The sequence below is a fragment of the Anticarsia gemmatalis genome, chromosome 22, assembly GCF_050436995.1.
Source record: "Anticarsia gemmatalis isolate Benzon Research Colony breed Stoneville strain chromosome 22, ilAntGemm2 primary, whole genome shotgun sequence".
NCBI classification, from domain to species: Eukaryota; Metazoa; Arthropoda; class Insecta; order Lepidoptera; family Erebidae; genus Anticarsia; species Anticarsia gemmatalis.
This window is the reverse complement of record NC_134766.1, coordinates 7,074,714-7,089,707: the sequence shown is the minus strand read 5'-3', so window position 1 is coordinate 7,089,707 and position 14,994 is coordinate 7,074,714. Positions and strand designations below refer to the sequence as shown.

Genomic DNA, 14,994 nt, shown 5'->3' with positions numbered 1-14,994 from the left:
CACTTGGTACGATCCTTACAAACTTCCCTTGCCTCAGTCACATCCATACATTTAGTCACACAAACAAACAAGGCGATCATTACAAACTTTCCTTGCGTCATTCACATCCATACCTTTTTTACAAACATTTGTTTGTTAGCTAATACCTACTCACTATTACTCATGTAGCGTCATAACTGTTTCAGTTTACTATCAGCCCTTACTCATGCTGAAATATTCAGGACGTTAGTTTGTTTTGATTACTATAGATTATACAATAAGCATTGTTTTAATTCGGAAGCTAAACATGGCGTATAACGAACACAATTAACTAATGCATTTTGATTTCTGGTAGATTCTACGTACTCGGAGTATTAATTTTTTTAAAGATTTATTTATTTGACTGACTGACTATTTCTGTGGTGTGGACGGTAGTGATTACGACTGTTATTAAGAGGTTTCGGGATTTATTCCCGGTCGGGAAAAGTGTTATATTTTCTTTTTGTTTAGTGTTATATAAAGGTAAGTATATTTTGTCATTTTTTCTTGTCAAGCTCATTTACTTGTTGACGAGATACGCTCTTGTATATTTTGTATTATCTTATGGTTTAAGTAACATACATTGTATCACCCTGTAAATCCTATATTGGTCAGGAATAAGGTACTTTTCAATCGGGACAGCATTCTATCAAATACGGACAGTGGTACATATGTATGTACGCACCAGACCTCGCTCTCTTTTTATTCTAATAAATCGTGCACGCTAAGGCTCTATACTATACTGAATTGTCAGACCATAGGTTGTAAGACCATAGTATTGCTAGTTCTAGTGTCCTGTGTATTAGTCTAGATTATAAACTATTTGTGTACCGAATTTCATAAAAAATATTTCAGTAGAATTTGCGTTTTTCGCATCTATACCAATTTTATAAAGCTGAAGAGTGTTGCTGAGAGTTTGTTTGTTTGAACGCGCTAATCTCAGGAAGTACTGGTCCGATTTAAAAATTATTTCGGGTATAGATAGCCCATTCATCAAGGAAGGCTGTAGGCTCATATATATCATCACGCTATGACCAATAGGAGCAGAGTACCGGAAAAAAATGTTACAAAAACGGGTAACATCTTGACCCATTCTATCTTACGTGACGCAAGCGAAGTTGCGCGAGTCAGCTAGTTTATAAATAATATAAGTACGATGCCTATATGTGTTTGATAGTACGAAGAACATTACAATAAATGTTTCAGCATACCTTAGCTGACCTATCATCGTAAGTACCCAATGAATGGATATATTTCCATTATGAATGAAATAACAAAACAATAAGAAATGGGAATTGTGTTATATGACAAAGGTTATTTAAGAAAAACATTTATTATGTTAATTCAGTTCAACAAGCAGTCTAGTCCAAGGAACTTTATTCTTGTTTAAAAATATATAAGCCATTGAATGGTTTAGACGGGTTTTACTTAGTGAATGTGATTTAATGAGTTTTGACCTTAGAAAAGGCTATGCCTTGTGTGTCATTGGACAATTGGAGTTGCAGGTATATTTTTTTTTATTTAAGTTCCGTACTGCTATTTTCAAAGAAAAGTGCTTTGTAGTGCTTTTTGATGCTGATAAAAGAAAGCCTATTTCATACATTTGTGTCTGAAAACCAAACAAGTCTGTTTACAAAAGTATCTCTAAATTAAAAGCAATTATCATAAAAGTTACGGCTGCTTCTGTGTTTAAATTTGTTCGTGTTAGTGACATGAAGAACTAACTCTGGTAGACACTTGACCAGGTCTCCCTTTCAGCTCAGAAGGTTCATTAAATGTTCTCAGAAACGGGGGTTTCTGAGTACATTTAGCGGTAGTTTATCTATTTAATAGCGTTTTTTGTATTAGTTTAAACACTATTGAATAGATAAACTACCGCTAAATGGACCTTTTTTTTTTAACGTGACTAAGGCATTAAGCATAACTGCTAAATGTACATGAGGGTAAATGAGGGTTTGAAGTCGTATTTTCTGTTTCAGGATGATTATCGGAACGTTAATACTGTTTCTGGCGATAAACCCGATGTCAATGAAAAAAGTGTATAGATTACATGTACAAAATGTCAACTTGAAGAATGATAACGCTAGCGGGTGTGATCTACATGAATCAGTAAGTTTCACTCGTTCCATTACTTTTCAATAACAGAAAAAACTAACTAACTTGCCATGTTTCATTTCTCCAGGAGAGAAATGTAACATGGCAAGGCCCCCAGGTATATCTTTATACATATCTAAAGTAACACATATATTTCTTTGTCAAGGAATAAATTTGGCCCTCATTTTTCATGTAACCCTATACTTTGGCTGTTACTTTTGATGAAGGAACCGGCTTTAAGTGTCGGTTTGGTTATTAATTGGAAAATTTACAGATTCTTTTCATACATTCGGGGCCCCTTCTTCAAAATGAAAATCAAATCGTATAGGTCAAATGCTGACATTTATGATAGCCAACATTTTTACTATATCTATCATTACGTTATCCGATACTTTCCACTGTCTATAGGCCTGAAATGTCTGTTTGTTATCTGGCAGGTGAATCGCAGAGAGCGAGTACGTTTGTACAACCCGAACTGGCCGCAGATCTATTCTCCCGGGACCAAATGTCTGTGGAAGTTTGAGTGCCCTGTCGGCTCCTGCCGGTTGAAATGCGATAACCTTGGAATGCCTGAAGTAAGTAAAACGTAAATATAATGCCTTATTTGTTCCACTTATTCGAAACCTCTTACCTTAATGTCATAATTGACGCTAGATACCTGATTGCAAATTGTCCTTATAACGGAAAAAAAATAATTGTACTTATGTTATCGATTACTAGGTTATAGTTGATTTTTTCTCTATTCCCTTACTTTTATACACCGATGATGAAATGGGACGGCTAACCGACAGAACCAGTGAAAAATCAAGCATAGAACCAAAGCAAAATCGAAACGATTATTAAATTTGTCAGTTGCACAAATAGATATTCTTTTTCGTGGCACGTATTCGCGCTGTGGAAGCGTGTTCAATGGAAATATATTTTGTTCTTTTTCAGTCAAACAAATGCACAGTAGACATGTTGTTGGTATCGAGGACTGGGAATATAGAGCATGACGGTGGTGACGCTTACTGCGGCTCTTCGAGGATTAACGTCAGGTCTCGCGGACAAATGATCGCTATAGGTGAGTATAATTATCTGTCAGTTAACGTGCCAGATGCTACTTTCGATTAGACAATCCAATAGATAAAAAGCAGGCTTATGCAGGTCAGATGATCTAAGTAGGTATGCGAAATTTGGTAAAGTTTAACTTTAGAGTTCGTCGTTCGAGACATCTTTTAGTTCTTCGTAGCCCAATAGGAATGAATATAAAGAATTATAATAAAATTTAAAGTCAATTATATGATAATTCTTTATAGCATGTACAATTAAGAAACATAACGGTATTTTTATTTTTATTTTCAGCGTTAGTATCAAGTATGAGAAGTCCGGGCGGAAGATTTACATGTACAGTGTCGTCGGTGATCACTAAACGTAGATATAGAAAAGGTTGAAGAAATTAATTATAGTTCAAATAAGTATAAGTGGACATTTGGGTACTGTGGGGCGATGGATTTCCTATTACTATCGACTATCGACTCATCGTTTCTTAAAAAGAATATAGAACACAAAACATCGGGTAAACGAATAAGGTATCGTAATTATGTGTACAAACTGTGGAAACGGTTCGTTAAATCGTTATACAGTAGGTATTTTGTCCGGCACTTAAAAAAAACGTTTTGTAAATTAGATTGCAAATTCTTAACGTTTTGGACTAAACAATATTTGTTTAAATAAGTTGCATCTCTTTATCGTTCTTTTTGTTTGCCCAGTACTTGCAGTCAAGAACTTTAATTATTTTTTTGGGAAAGTGCATTTTTAGGGCTAATATAGTATTCTTGCGGGCAAGCAACATGTTGTATAAAAGTCTTTAGCTAAAATTTTTAAATCAAGAGCTCGCTAGTCGATAGTACCGCCTCTAGAATATCATGTTATTGGTGTACATACTTTTAAACATTTTGGAAAAAGCATAGGTAATCATGTTAAGGGCTTTGTGTTTATTGTTGAAATATTAAAGCTATTAATAAGAAACTTGTTTTATTTAATCTACTACACAATTAGTTGCTGCAACTTACTGGAATACTTATGACAGAAGCAATTTCTGTTTAGTGTGATTCCGGCGCCTTTTGCTGGGCAAAACTTTTTTGAGAGATTTTGACCTTAGGGTACATCTATTTGAAGAATTAGGAACTATGGCTGAAGATGAAAGTCAGTACACCAACAATGGAAGACTTTGGCGGAAAACTTGGATAGAAAGGGTACAGTATAGAATAGTATCTGAATAAACAACTTTTCTTTAGTGCAGTCGGTGGACACGTCTTTCCAAATGTTACCTCAGCAGTTCTTTTACCTATTAGTTATGCTACTTTTGAAGCAATAGAAAATTAAATTTTAGGACTATAAATCTATAATAACTCATGAAATCATTTAAGTATCTGTTTTCACAAACAGATAATTATAATCAATGAAAACACCGACATGCTATCTCTAATCTTTCTTATCAAAGAGATGAAACTGCCGAATCCTAGTCTTAACTGATAACGTAAGTAATAATTGCTTCGATAATTTATAGTTTTTTTCACATTCAGTGCACATAGGTAGACAGCAGGTATGTCGTATTTATGTAAAACAGTTAAAGTTGGAATGTATTTATCGAAGTGTTATTACTTTACTACTTTAAGTTATTAAGTAATAGATAAGACTCGTGTTTCAATACATGAAAAACGAAAATAATAGTGTATATTTTACTAAAGGTTAATATAAAAAGTGAGAATTTTCTTAAGTTTAGTTATCTTAAATGAAGGTGAAATTTATTAATTAGTGTGTTTTTCAGGTATGATTATCGAAACAGTAGTTTTGATTTTAGGACTGAGTCTTGTGGCGGCACAAGACTCCAACTGCGATTTCTATCAACAGGTATGGAATCTAGCAATATGTATTTATTTGAATTTAAGTACGAGTATATAAAATATATTAGAATAGTACCTTGAGGCGCCCATAGCCAGTTGCGCTCACCAGTCGGTAAACGATCAGTGGGTTAAGCAACCACTGGCGCGGTCATTCCATAGATGGGTGACCGCATAGTGGGATTTGAGCTGGGCGTCTCCGTGCTTCGGAGGGCACGTTAAAAGTCGGTCCCGGTTGTTGTCTACTAAGATAACAGTCTTTAAGCCACGTCAAAGGCCTCTCGGGCGGCTTGAACGACTTTGACACTAGGTTGACCACTAACCATACGACAAACAAACCTTAATTTTCCAGTTTCCTGCCAAAACCGTGATCATTTCGAATAATTATGAGAGGATCACTCAAATCTTACGCGATTTTTTCTAATATATTTTGGGTCATGATTTTTAAAGTCTATAGGCAACAATCTAATATTAAACAAGTTAAACCGATTGTCTCGTTTTCCATATTTCAGCTGTAGTTACTTATATGAAATCTCGAAATGTGTTAAAAAAATATTTAGAATTGTTGGAATAAGCCTCCTGTGTTAAACCATATTTATCACTACAGATTCTAGCTGGCCGTACCTACACAGTGAACAGTCCTGGCTGGCCCGGCTCGTACGGGATCGGTCAGACATGTCGCTGGGTAGCTGACTGTCCTACTGGCTATAATTGTCGGCTAGTATGTTCTGAGATAAATCTGCCTCAGGTAATTACACGTTATACATTTATTTATATCTAGTTATTGACTTCCTGTGTGGCGCGGTCGGTAGTGTATCCAACTGCTGATCATGATGCCTCGGGTTCGGTTCCCGGGTCGGGAGAAAGTGTACATCAGAATATTTCTCAATGGTAGTTTGGTAACGTGGTCGGTATATAACGGGGGTGCATTTCACACATCTTTACATACACCTCCGAGTACAGAAGGCGTGATATTCGTGAACTTCTGATGCTTCGCTATCTGTGTGGATAAATTTCCTAAGGGGAACAAGCTTCTTCTTTGTAAAGGAGAATGCTCAAAAAAAACCCAGGCTCTACACAAAAGTTATGTAACTCAAAAAATTAGTTATACTGTGTAATTGAATTCCCAATGTTTACCTTTATCAAATTCGATGGCTGAACATACTATTTTGCTATAACTTTTCAGTAGGGGTTTTCAATATATTTTTATATTTTTTAAATAAGTTACCTATATAAATGTTTAATCTTTTTTGAATCACACATTTTTAATATAGGTATGTAACTGAGTTACAAATTAAAAATATTAAAAAATATATTTTTGAAAAATGAGTCATCATTACCAGGTCATATATGTCCCCACCGAGGGGCACGAGCCTCCCCTCTTAACAAAGAGGGGGATCAGGCCTTAGTCCACCACACTGGTCTAATGCGGGTTGGCAGACAATTGGAGGGCTATTATAAGGTAGAAAAGTGTTGTCATGGTGGTAGATTGCTAGCCTATAGCCTATGAAGCACCAAACCCTTCTATCCCTCTACTGACTTTTGCCGTATGCACGGGAAGAAATGCAGCTGGCACCTTCTATGTACTATGTAGTGATAGAATATAATTATTTTATTGTTAATTATTTTTTAAAAATCACAGTTCCATTAAAATTAATTATTTATTAGTATTAGATATTTACTTATACAATTATATTATTAAAAAAATAATCATTGTGATGAATGTTTGAAAAATATTTATTTTTTAAATTCACCTTTTAAATAGTAGATAATAGCAAAAAATAGTATTTAGCCATCGAATTTGATAGAGACGAATATCTGGAATTGAATCACTCAGTATCACTAAAATTCTGAGTTAGGTACACACCGTTTGTGTACGGCCTGGGTTTTTTTCCCATACATTTTGAGCATTCTCCTTTATCCCCAAGAGGCATATTAAATATTTTGTATGCACTTCTTTTGTCTGTCTATCTGCTTGCTTGTACCGACTTCACTTCAAAACATTGCATATATAAATAATTTTACAGGACTTCGTTATTATTAATTAGAAAAATAAATAGTACTTCATGTGAAAAAATTATCATGAAATCTCCGGATTGGTCAGAAAAAATCTTGATAACGTAAACTCGCGATAGATCAATTAATTAATAATAAATTATTATTATCATCGTGATGTCAGCCATCAATCTAGGCCAGGCTTTTTCCGTCCAAAGTTGTGTCACCATTTCGCTTTGTCATCGTGATATATGTAAGTTTCTACTGAAGATAATTACTGAATAAATCATAGACCGATTAGAAACTTTTGATAATAACAAGTTCAATGTCGAACAGTAGATACAAAAGTTGGTTTATTCAACAGATTAAAATAACTACTCCCTTCTTATGAATAGTATTTATACTAGTAGTAGACAAGAGGACAATATAGTTAGCTCTAGTCAGCCAATTACTAGAGCTAACTATATTTCTTATACCTGGGCGACAGAATCAAATTTTAAATCGATCGACTTTAATTCGGACTAATGCACGATCAAACGCTGATTCTAAATGGTGCTGCCTGTATTTCAAACCTTTCTTTGTCTTATTAGCTTGTATTGTATTTCTTTGTCAAACTTTGTCAATGTTTTTACAACCGGCCGCCTGCCTGGCGTCTACCTTCCTTAGGAATTCTAGTTTGGCGCAGTGGTTTAAGCGGTCACCTCGCCGCAACAACCATAGCGCCGCGTGTGGTGGGTTCGAATCCCACCCGGGACAAATCTTTGTGTGATGAGCACGAGTATTTGTTCTGAGCCTGGATGTTAATGTATCTATATAAGTATGTATTTAGAAGTATATAAGTATGTTTATCAGTTATTTGGTTACCATAGTACAAGCTCTGCTTAGTTTGGAATCAAATGACCGTGTGTGAGTTGTCCCATAATATTTATTTATTTATTTATTTATTTATTTATATGTTAGGAGACATTTGGTCAATTTTGGGAAATGTTAATGGTATATGACCCTGGGGTATACATAGGTCGGAGTTGATGAAGGCTTCAGTGGCTCGGGTAACTTGGGAACGCATGTCGGAATATCTGTGCGACGGGGTGTTAATGTTTTAAATATTATACAATAACATTAAATTTCAGTCGCAGTCATGTTCAGTGGACCGGTTTCTGGTGTCACTGACAGGAAACCTTCAACTCTCGGATGCTCAGACATACTGTGGCCGGGGAAGCCTTAATGTACTGTCTACTGGCACCAGAATATCCATGGGTAAGTTTCTTATAACATTTTTGCGTTTCTATATTTGATTTCAGTTATATAATGCTGACTGAATATAATATTTTAGTAAAGATTTTCAACTCCAGAATTTTCAACATAAAATTACCTTCAGTAATTGGTGTCCCGTGGACAAAAAGAAAATTACTGTTCTATCTGAGCCATGTGTTGAACGTTCAGAACGCCAATTATTCTTATGAAAATCTGATAAATTAAAACAATTACATTTCAGTACCATTAAAAATAAAAAAACGAGAGACATGTATACATGTTAAAATGTTGGAGAGTCTAAATTAAAAATGTTATTTAGAAAGAATTAACCGCCATATTATTATTTTAAACAGTCTCGAATAGTATCGCTACCTGCGGTATCTTTCGCTGGGTTTTACAAAAATAATGAATCATAATAAATAATTATAAGCAAATATAACAAAATGATCTAATAATAAGATACGACAGTGATCCGATAAGATTATTATCTGTAATATAAACACGTGAAAGTTTTTATGATAAATTACTTAAAAGCATTAAACGATTACTTTGATATAAGCGGATTTATTCAACCGAATCCAAGAATTTATAATTGTTACTAGGCCACATCAGTACCAATCAAAACTGTTGAATGAAACCATAGTTAAGTACCTTTAGTACTTTTTACCTCTTTTACATCATTCTTGTCTCTCGAAACTGGAAATAAATTGTTGATATTAAGAAAAGAAGATTCGAGTGCGTCCGTGGCACAGTGGTTTAGATCACCACTACGTTACCATTGCATCGGAAGGTCGTGGGTTTGATTCCCACACAGAACATCAGGTCTGGTTGTGCTTTGTGTCCATTGTTTGTATGTTTGTAAAAATCCCCGCGACACAAGAGTAAGTCTAAGTGCTCATTCACGTTGACTCGCGGGCGCGGTGGCGGGCGCGGTCGCGAAATATCAAACATATGGCGATGTACCGAAGTGTTCACGTACAAACCGTTCGCGCGGTCTAAGTGCTCATTCACGTTGACTCGCGGGCGCGGTGGCGGGCGCGGTCGCGAAATATCAAACATATGGCGATGTACCGAAGTGTTCACGTACAAACCGTTCGCGCGGTCTAAGTCGCGGGCGAGCTAGCGGCGTCGCGCGCGGCCCGCGTGGCGCGCTCGCGCCAATATCAAACAAGTGAAGATGTTCGTGTGTGTTCACGTCGAACTCGCGGTGGCGGGCGCGGCTTACTCGCGATGTCAGGGAAGATCAACCAGTTTGAGCCAGTTTGAGCCAAACGCCCGCCTGGCGGCCAACGTGAACACAAATCGCCACGTCCCCGCGACCGCGCCCGCCACCGCGCCCGCGAGTTCCAACGTGAACAAGCACTAAGTCGCGGGCGAGCTAGCGGCGTCGCGCGCGGCCCGCGTGGCGCGCTCGCGCCAATATCAAACAAGTGATGCCGGCTCCACATTATTGCCGTGAAGCTCCGTGAACAGACGCGAACGTGAATGTGGACGGTTTTCACGGGGTCCACGCGCGTTCACGCCTGTTCCCCGATCAGAGTCGGTATTAAAGTCCCGTGACAAAGGGTTCGCGCGGCGTTCACGCATACACATACACATTCACGGCCCCGGCGCAGTTTACTCTGGACTATAATGCCGGCTCCACATTATTGCCGTGAAGCTCCGTGAACAGACGCGAACGTGAATGTGGACGGTTTTCACGGGGTCCACGCGCGTTCACGCCTGTTCCCCGATCAGAGTCGGTATTAAAGTCCCGTGACAAAGGGTTCGCGCGGCGTTCACGCATACACATACACATTCACGGCCCCGGCGCAGTTTACTCTGGACTATAAAGGGGTACGGACCGTATAATGCGCTCAGCTTTTCAGATTATAGAAAAATGGTGTGAGGAACAACAACTTTCTTGTTTTTGACATCTATATAGTGGTATAGGGACACAGCAAATAAAGTTATCGCAGCAGCAGCTTCTACGTCCATTTCGCGGAGGGCTTCGAACTATTGTGAGCATTCCGTGAATGTGGAGGGCATGGAGTCGGTCCGTGAATTCACGGCGAGAATACGCGCGTGAATTCACGGCAATAATGTGGAGCCGCCATAAAGGGGTACGGACCGTATAATGCGCTCAGCTTTTCAGATTATAGAAAAATGGTGTGAGGAGCAACAGCTTTCTTGTTTTTGACATCAGAATCTATATAGTGGTATAGGGACACAGCAAATAAAGTTATCGCAGCAGCAGCTTCTACGTCCATTTCGCGGAGGGCTTCGAACTATTGTGAGCATTCCGTGAATGTGGAGGGCATGGAGTCGGTCCGTGAATTCACGGCGAGAATACGCGCGTGAATTCACGGCAATAATGTGGAGCCGCCATGAAGATGTTCGTGTGTGTTCACGTCGAACTCGCGGTGGCGGGCGCGATTCACTCGCGACGTCAAGTAAGTTCAACCAGTTTGAGCCAGTTTGAACCAAACGCCCGCCTGGCGGCCAACGTGAACACAAATCGCCACGTCCCCGCGCTCGAGACCGCCACCGCGCCCGCGAGTTCCAACGTGAACAAGCACTTAGTGCGGAAGTTGTCTTTTAAACGAAACGATTATTTAGCGTTATGCCATCTCTAATATTATATGTCCTCCAAGCTATCTTTACTTTGCATGCCTGAAATGGCAATATAAAATTCTTTTCAGTTCTTAATCATTAGTAACCAGATAATTAGTCTTAAGGCTGCTACACACATGCCGCACAGAGCTGTCAAATACTCGAAGCAATCGCTCGAATGTTAGGAACAAAATAACGCCGACCCGCCGGCACCCGCAGCGGGCAAGCCGCCAGGTGTGTGCATCAGCCCTTAGTAACTAGATAATTGGCAATAGGAACCTTGTAACAACAAGATGTTTTTCCTTTAAGGTCTGGTCACGAGTAACAGGAGTTCAGGTGGAAGGTTCACGTGTCAGCTGTCAGCTGAGCCGAGCACTTCTTCTTGCAGGTGTGGAGACAGGCGATGGGTGAGTCTATGTAAAATAACTTTATAATAGCAACATTACTCAAATTTGGATTGATCATCATAATGATTTTATTATTGTGCCACTGATTCCCAGGATTCCCATACTTTGACTTTAAGCATTAGTTGTAATCCAATTGTCAGAATAAAAAGGGCGTAAATGTCAATTATTGAGCCCCCGCGAGCAGCACAACGAGGCCTGGCATCCAAAGGGTCTCTGAATAAATCATAGTCCATTCTTTTGAAAAACACGTAATTTAATAACAAATTATTTTATATTATACACAAAATATCACACCTTTTTCCTATAGATGGAAGGCAGACATCAAAAAACGCCACTTGGTACGATGCTTACGAACTTCTCTTGCCTCATTCACATCCTTACATCTTGTCATGCAGGACCTCACCCGTCTACGAATATTACGCATCTGACATTATTGCAAGACATCGCCGTTTAAATGTGTGTATGTACTAACATTAAGTCACGAACGAAGATATTCCCTTATTACAAATATTCCTCTATCTAACGCCACCTGAATCATCTGCAATATATTGACACAGGCCAATGACGACGCTGATGACTAATATAAATTTAAATTAATATTTTTCAATCCAGTCCCGTATCGTAGGCGGTGTGGAGACAGGCGTGAACGAGTTCCCGAGCATGGTGGGTATCGCAGACGTGAGGAGTTCGCGCATGACGTGCGGCGGCGTCATCCTCTCGCCGTGGTACGTGCTCAGCGCCGCGCACTGCTTCGTCAACGAGTCGCCCTTCAACTACGCCGTCATTGTTGGCGAACATGATGTTACTGTTGGTAAGGACTGTTTGTTAAATAGTTCTCTATTTTTGGTAGAATGATGACTTCCGCGGTGTTTTGAAAGGTTGTTTCGAAATACCGAGAAATTAAAAGAACTAAAAGCCTTATAATATTATAATGATGTTTCGATCGAATTGCATCAACCGTGGTCACGGGCGGACTGTCGGGTAAACAAATAAGATGTACAAACCTTTATTTTCAATCGCCTTTAAGACGTTGCATTAGAATATTATGTGTACAAGTCACGAGAGTTTAAAAGTGGTAACTTTAAGCCTGACAGCAGTTGGTTACTGCAGAAATTATTTTTCCTTTTAGACTGATTTTCCATATTTTATTATTTTATTATTATTATATTATTTATGTAAAAGTATCCTAAAATAAAAAAAAAACAAGTCCCAAAGATGGGTTTGCACTTAAAATAGGGACGGCAACGGCTTATTATTCTTATTTACTGAAAGAAGAAAATATCTAATCGTTTTTAAATTTACTTATTCCGTAGACATTATTTAATAGTGATTCGCTATCAATAAGTTTGTCGGTGAGCGTTGAATAAATGATTAGAGAAATATCGTGAAATATGTTTATACAGGAAATTGATAAACTGCCAATACATAATAAAATAATTAGCGGTTTATCTAATGATTTTAGTTATTGTCATGTTGATAGACAATGATATGTTAATATGTCATTTATCATATTTGCAATAAATATTCATCGAGAGTTGTATATGCAGTGAACACAAAAACATTCTTTTTCTAGTTTACTGGTTACCTTTGTACTATTTAATTTCAATTGAATACCAAATTCTTATCAATTGCAAAATGTCCATCAAAAGTTGAGGTAAATACACTGACACAAACGCGAAGAGAGTTTTCAGACTCAATTTATGTAATTTCAAGCTTTAAGCCATTTTGTACCACTCTCGCCTTGCGAAAAGTGATTTTATGATGACGCCATTTATTTTTGAAAGTAGTCTAATACGCTGTAGCCTGTACTTAAATGTAAATCCAATCCATTCCTTATAATTAAATTTTTTGATAAACCTGTTTTATGTTAATTTGCAGGTGATTCGCCAGCAACACAGGCATACAGAATATCGTCATTTAGATCTCACCCATGGTTTACGGAGTAAGTTACTCACGAATTCCGAAATTATCCCAAAATTAATATGGCCAAAAGAGATGAGGCGTGACTGAATAGTCAAATAACCTCCCACCCGTATGAGAGGTAGACAGAGACCAAATAATTATTGTAACTAGTTTGAAATCAATTGAGTGGATAAAATAGATTTAATAACAGTACAACAATATTCAAAATCTGGGGGCTATCACCTATCTCAGTTGACAACTATTTGAAAGCCACTATACTGTACATTGTTTTCTCCCTCAGATTGTAGTGATTAACATGTTACATCAAAGCAGTTATGTACTGAATAGTGATCATCAATTTGACGTACACTAGTTGTCAACTGAGATACATGATAAGGCCGCTGATCTACTAAATATTTTATTATAATTTCAGAACTAACTACGACTACGACATCTCCATAGTGACTGTTTCAAACGCAATAGTGTACAGTGAGCGAGTCGGCCCTGTCTGCTTACCCTTCAAGTTCGCTAACAGCGACTTAGCAGGCGCTAGAGTTACTATGCTCGGTAAGTAAAGAACTAGCTTTTGATAACCGACTTAGAAAAAGGAGGAAATTTCGATGCATTTTTTTTTCTATTTAAAGTCACTGATTATGTTTGCTGTTTTGGAGTATTTTCTCTTAAGTAATGCGTGTGTCTAGGTGATTGTATATACTGCTGATCGCTTTGTCTCAGGTTCGAATCCCGTATCTTAAATTACTTCTGTCTTTGTTATATATCGTTTGACCTTTGACGTATATAGAAATACTATTGAGGATCAATAAAACTATGTTTTCTTCAACTAAGAGTAATAGTATTGTAAGGAAATATTTACGTAAATATTTTCATGTTCAGCTAAACGTATTTACGACTCTCATTATATTAGGCATCTGTAGAGTTGTTGTATAAACATATTAAACATCTAAACTAACAAGAAAAAGTTTTTTCAAGGCAAAAAAAGTTTAAAAACAATTTCTGTAAACGAATTGTGAACTGTTTCGATGCTTCCAGGTTGGGGTACCTTGTTCCCTGGAGGTCCAAGCTCCAACACGCTTCAGAAGGTGGATGTGGATGTCATAACCCAGGGCGTGTGTCGCTCGCAGGAACCAAGTATCACTGACAGACATATGTGTACTTTCACTCCTGGGAAGGACGCTTGTCAGGTAAAGCCAAAAAACTTCTTTTTTTTTGTTTTGTTTTTTAAAAGACAACTCCCGCACTTAGAATTGCTCTTGTGTTGCGGGGACTTTTACAAACATACAAACAACGGACACAAACTACAACCAAACCCGAAACTGGGCGTTTCTGTGCTTCGGAGGGCACGTAAAAATTCGGTTCCGGCTATTGTCTACTAAGATAACAGTCGTTAAGACATGTCAAAGGCCTCTCGAGGGGCTTAAACAACATTGACACTAGGTTGACCACTAATCATACGATAAACAAGCAAACAACTTAAGCTTCTGGCTAATTAACTATCACATTTTTTTCCTAGTATGACTCCGGCGGCCCAGTCCTTTACACAGACCCATCCAACGGGCGCCTCTACTCCGTGGGTATCATCAGCTACGGCCGGTTCTGCGCGTCCGGGTATCCGGGCATTAATACCCGGGTCACTTCGCTGCTTAACTGGATCCAACAAAACACACCTGGAGCAAACTACTGTAACGTTTAAATGATGTAAAATAAAGGATTTGATATGTTGAGGGTAATTTTTTTTTTAAACTGTGAAAGTTGGAGTAAAGAATAGTTTTGTGGTAGAATGTACTCTACATTAAGGTGCTTAATATTTTTTAAGATAGCTCCAGCAC

The 14,994-nt window shown here is 37.9% G+C and overlaps 2 protein-coding genes across 4 annotated transcripts; both read left to right on the top strand.

The window, feature by feature from the left end:
• Positions 1-1,378: 1,378 nt before the first annotated feature.
• LOC142982888 (uncharacterized) lies at positions 1,379-4,106 on the top strand. The gene is made up of 5 exons (XM_076129610.1): positions 1,379-1,523; positions 1,998-2,127; positions 2,550-2,687; positions 3,049-3,175; positions 3,457-4,106. The coding sequence occupies exons 1-5, from the start codon at positions 1,489-1,491 to the stop codon at positions 3,543-3,545; spliced, it is 519 nt and encodes a 172-aa protein (XP_075985725.1). The 5' UTR covers positions 1,379-1,488; the 3' UTR covers positions 3,546-4,106.
• Positions 4,107-4,605: 499 nt separating this feature from the next.
• Positions 4,606-14,887, top strand: LOC142982840 (venom serine protease-like). Of its 3 annotated transcripts, none has more exons than XM_076129534.1 (10): positions 4,606-4,633; positions 4,925-5,007; positions 5,605-5,745; positions 8,123-8,249; positions 11,148-11,245; positions 11,858-12,056; positions 13,124-13,187; positions 13,581-13,714; positions 14,198-14,349; positions 14,679-14,887. In XM_076129534.1, exons 2-10 carry the CDS (start codon positions 4,927-4,929, stop codon positions 14,856-14,858), a joined length of 1,176 nt encoding a protein of 391 aa, XP_075985649.1. In that variant the 5' UTR covers positions 4,606-4,633; positions 4,925-4,926; the 3' UTR covers positions 14,859-14,887. The 3 variants fall into 3 exon arrangements, with proteins under 3 accessions (XP_075985649.1, XP_075985648.1, XP_075985647.1); XM_076129533.1 differs by lacking the exon at positions 4,606-4,633 and adding an exon at positions 4,651-4,699; XM_076129532.1 differs by lacking the exon at positions 4,606-4,633 and adding an exon at positions 4,706-4,844.
• Positions 14,888-14,994: the final 107 nt, after the last annotated feature.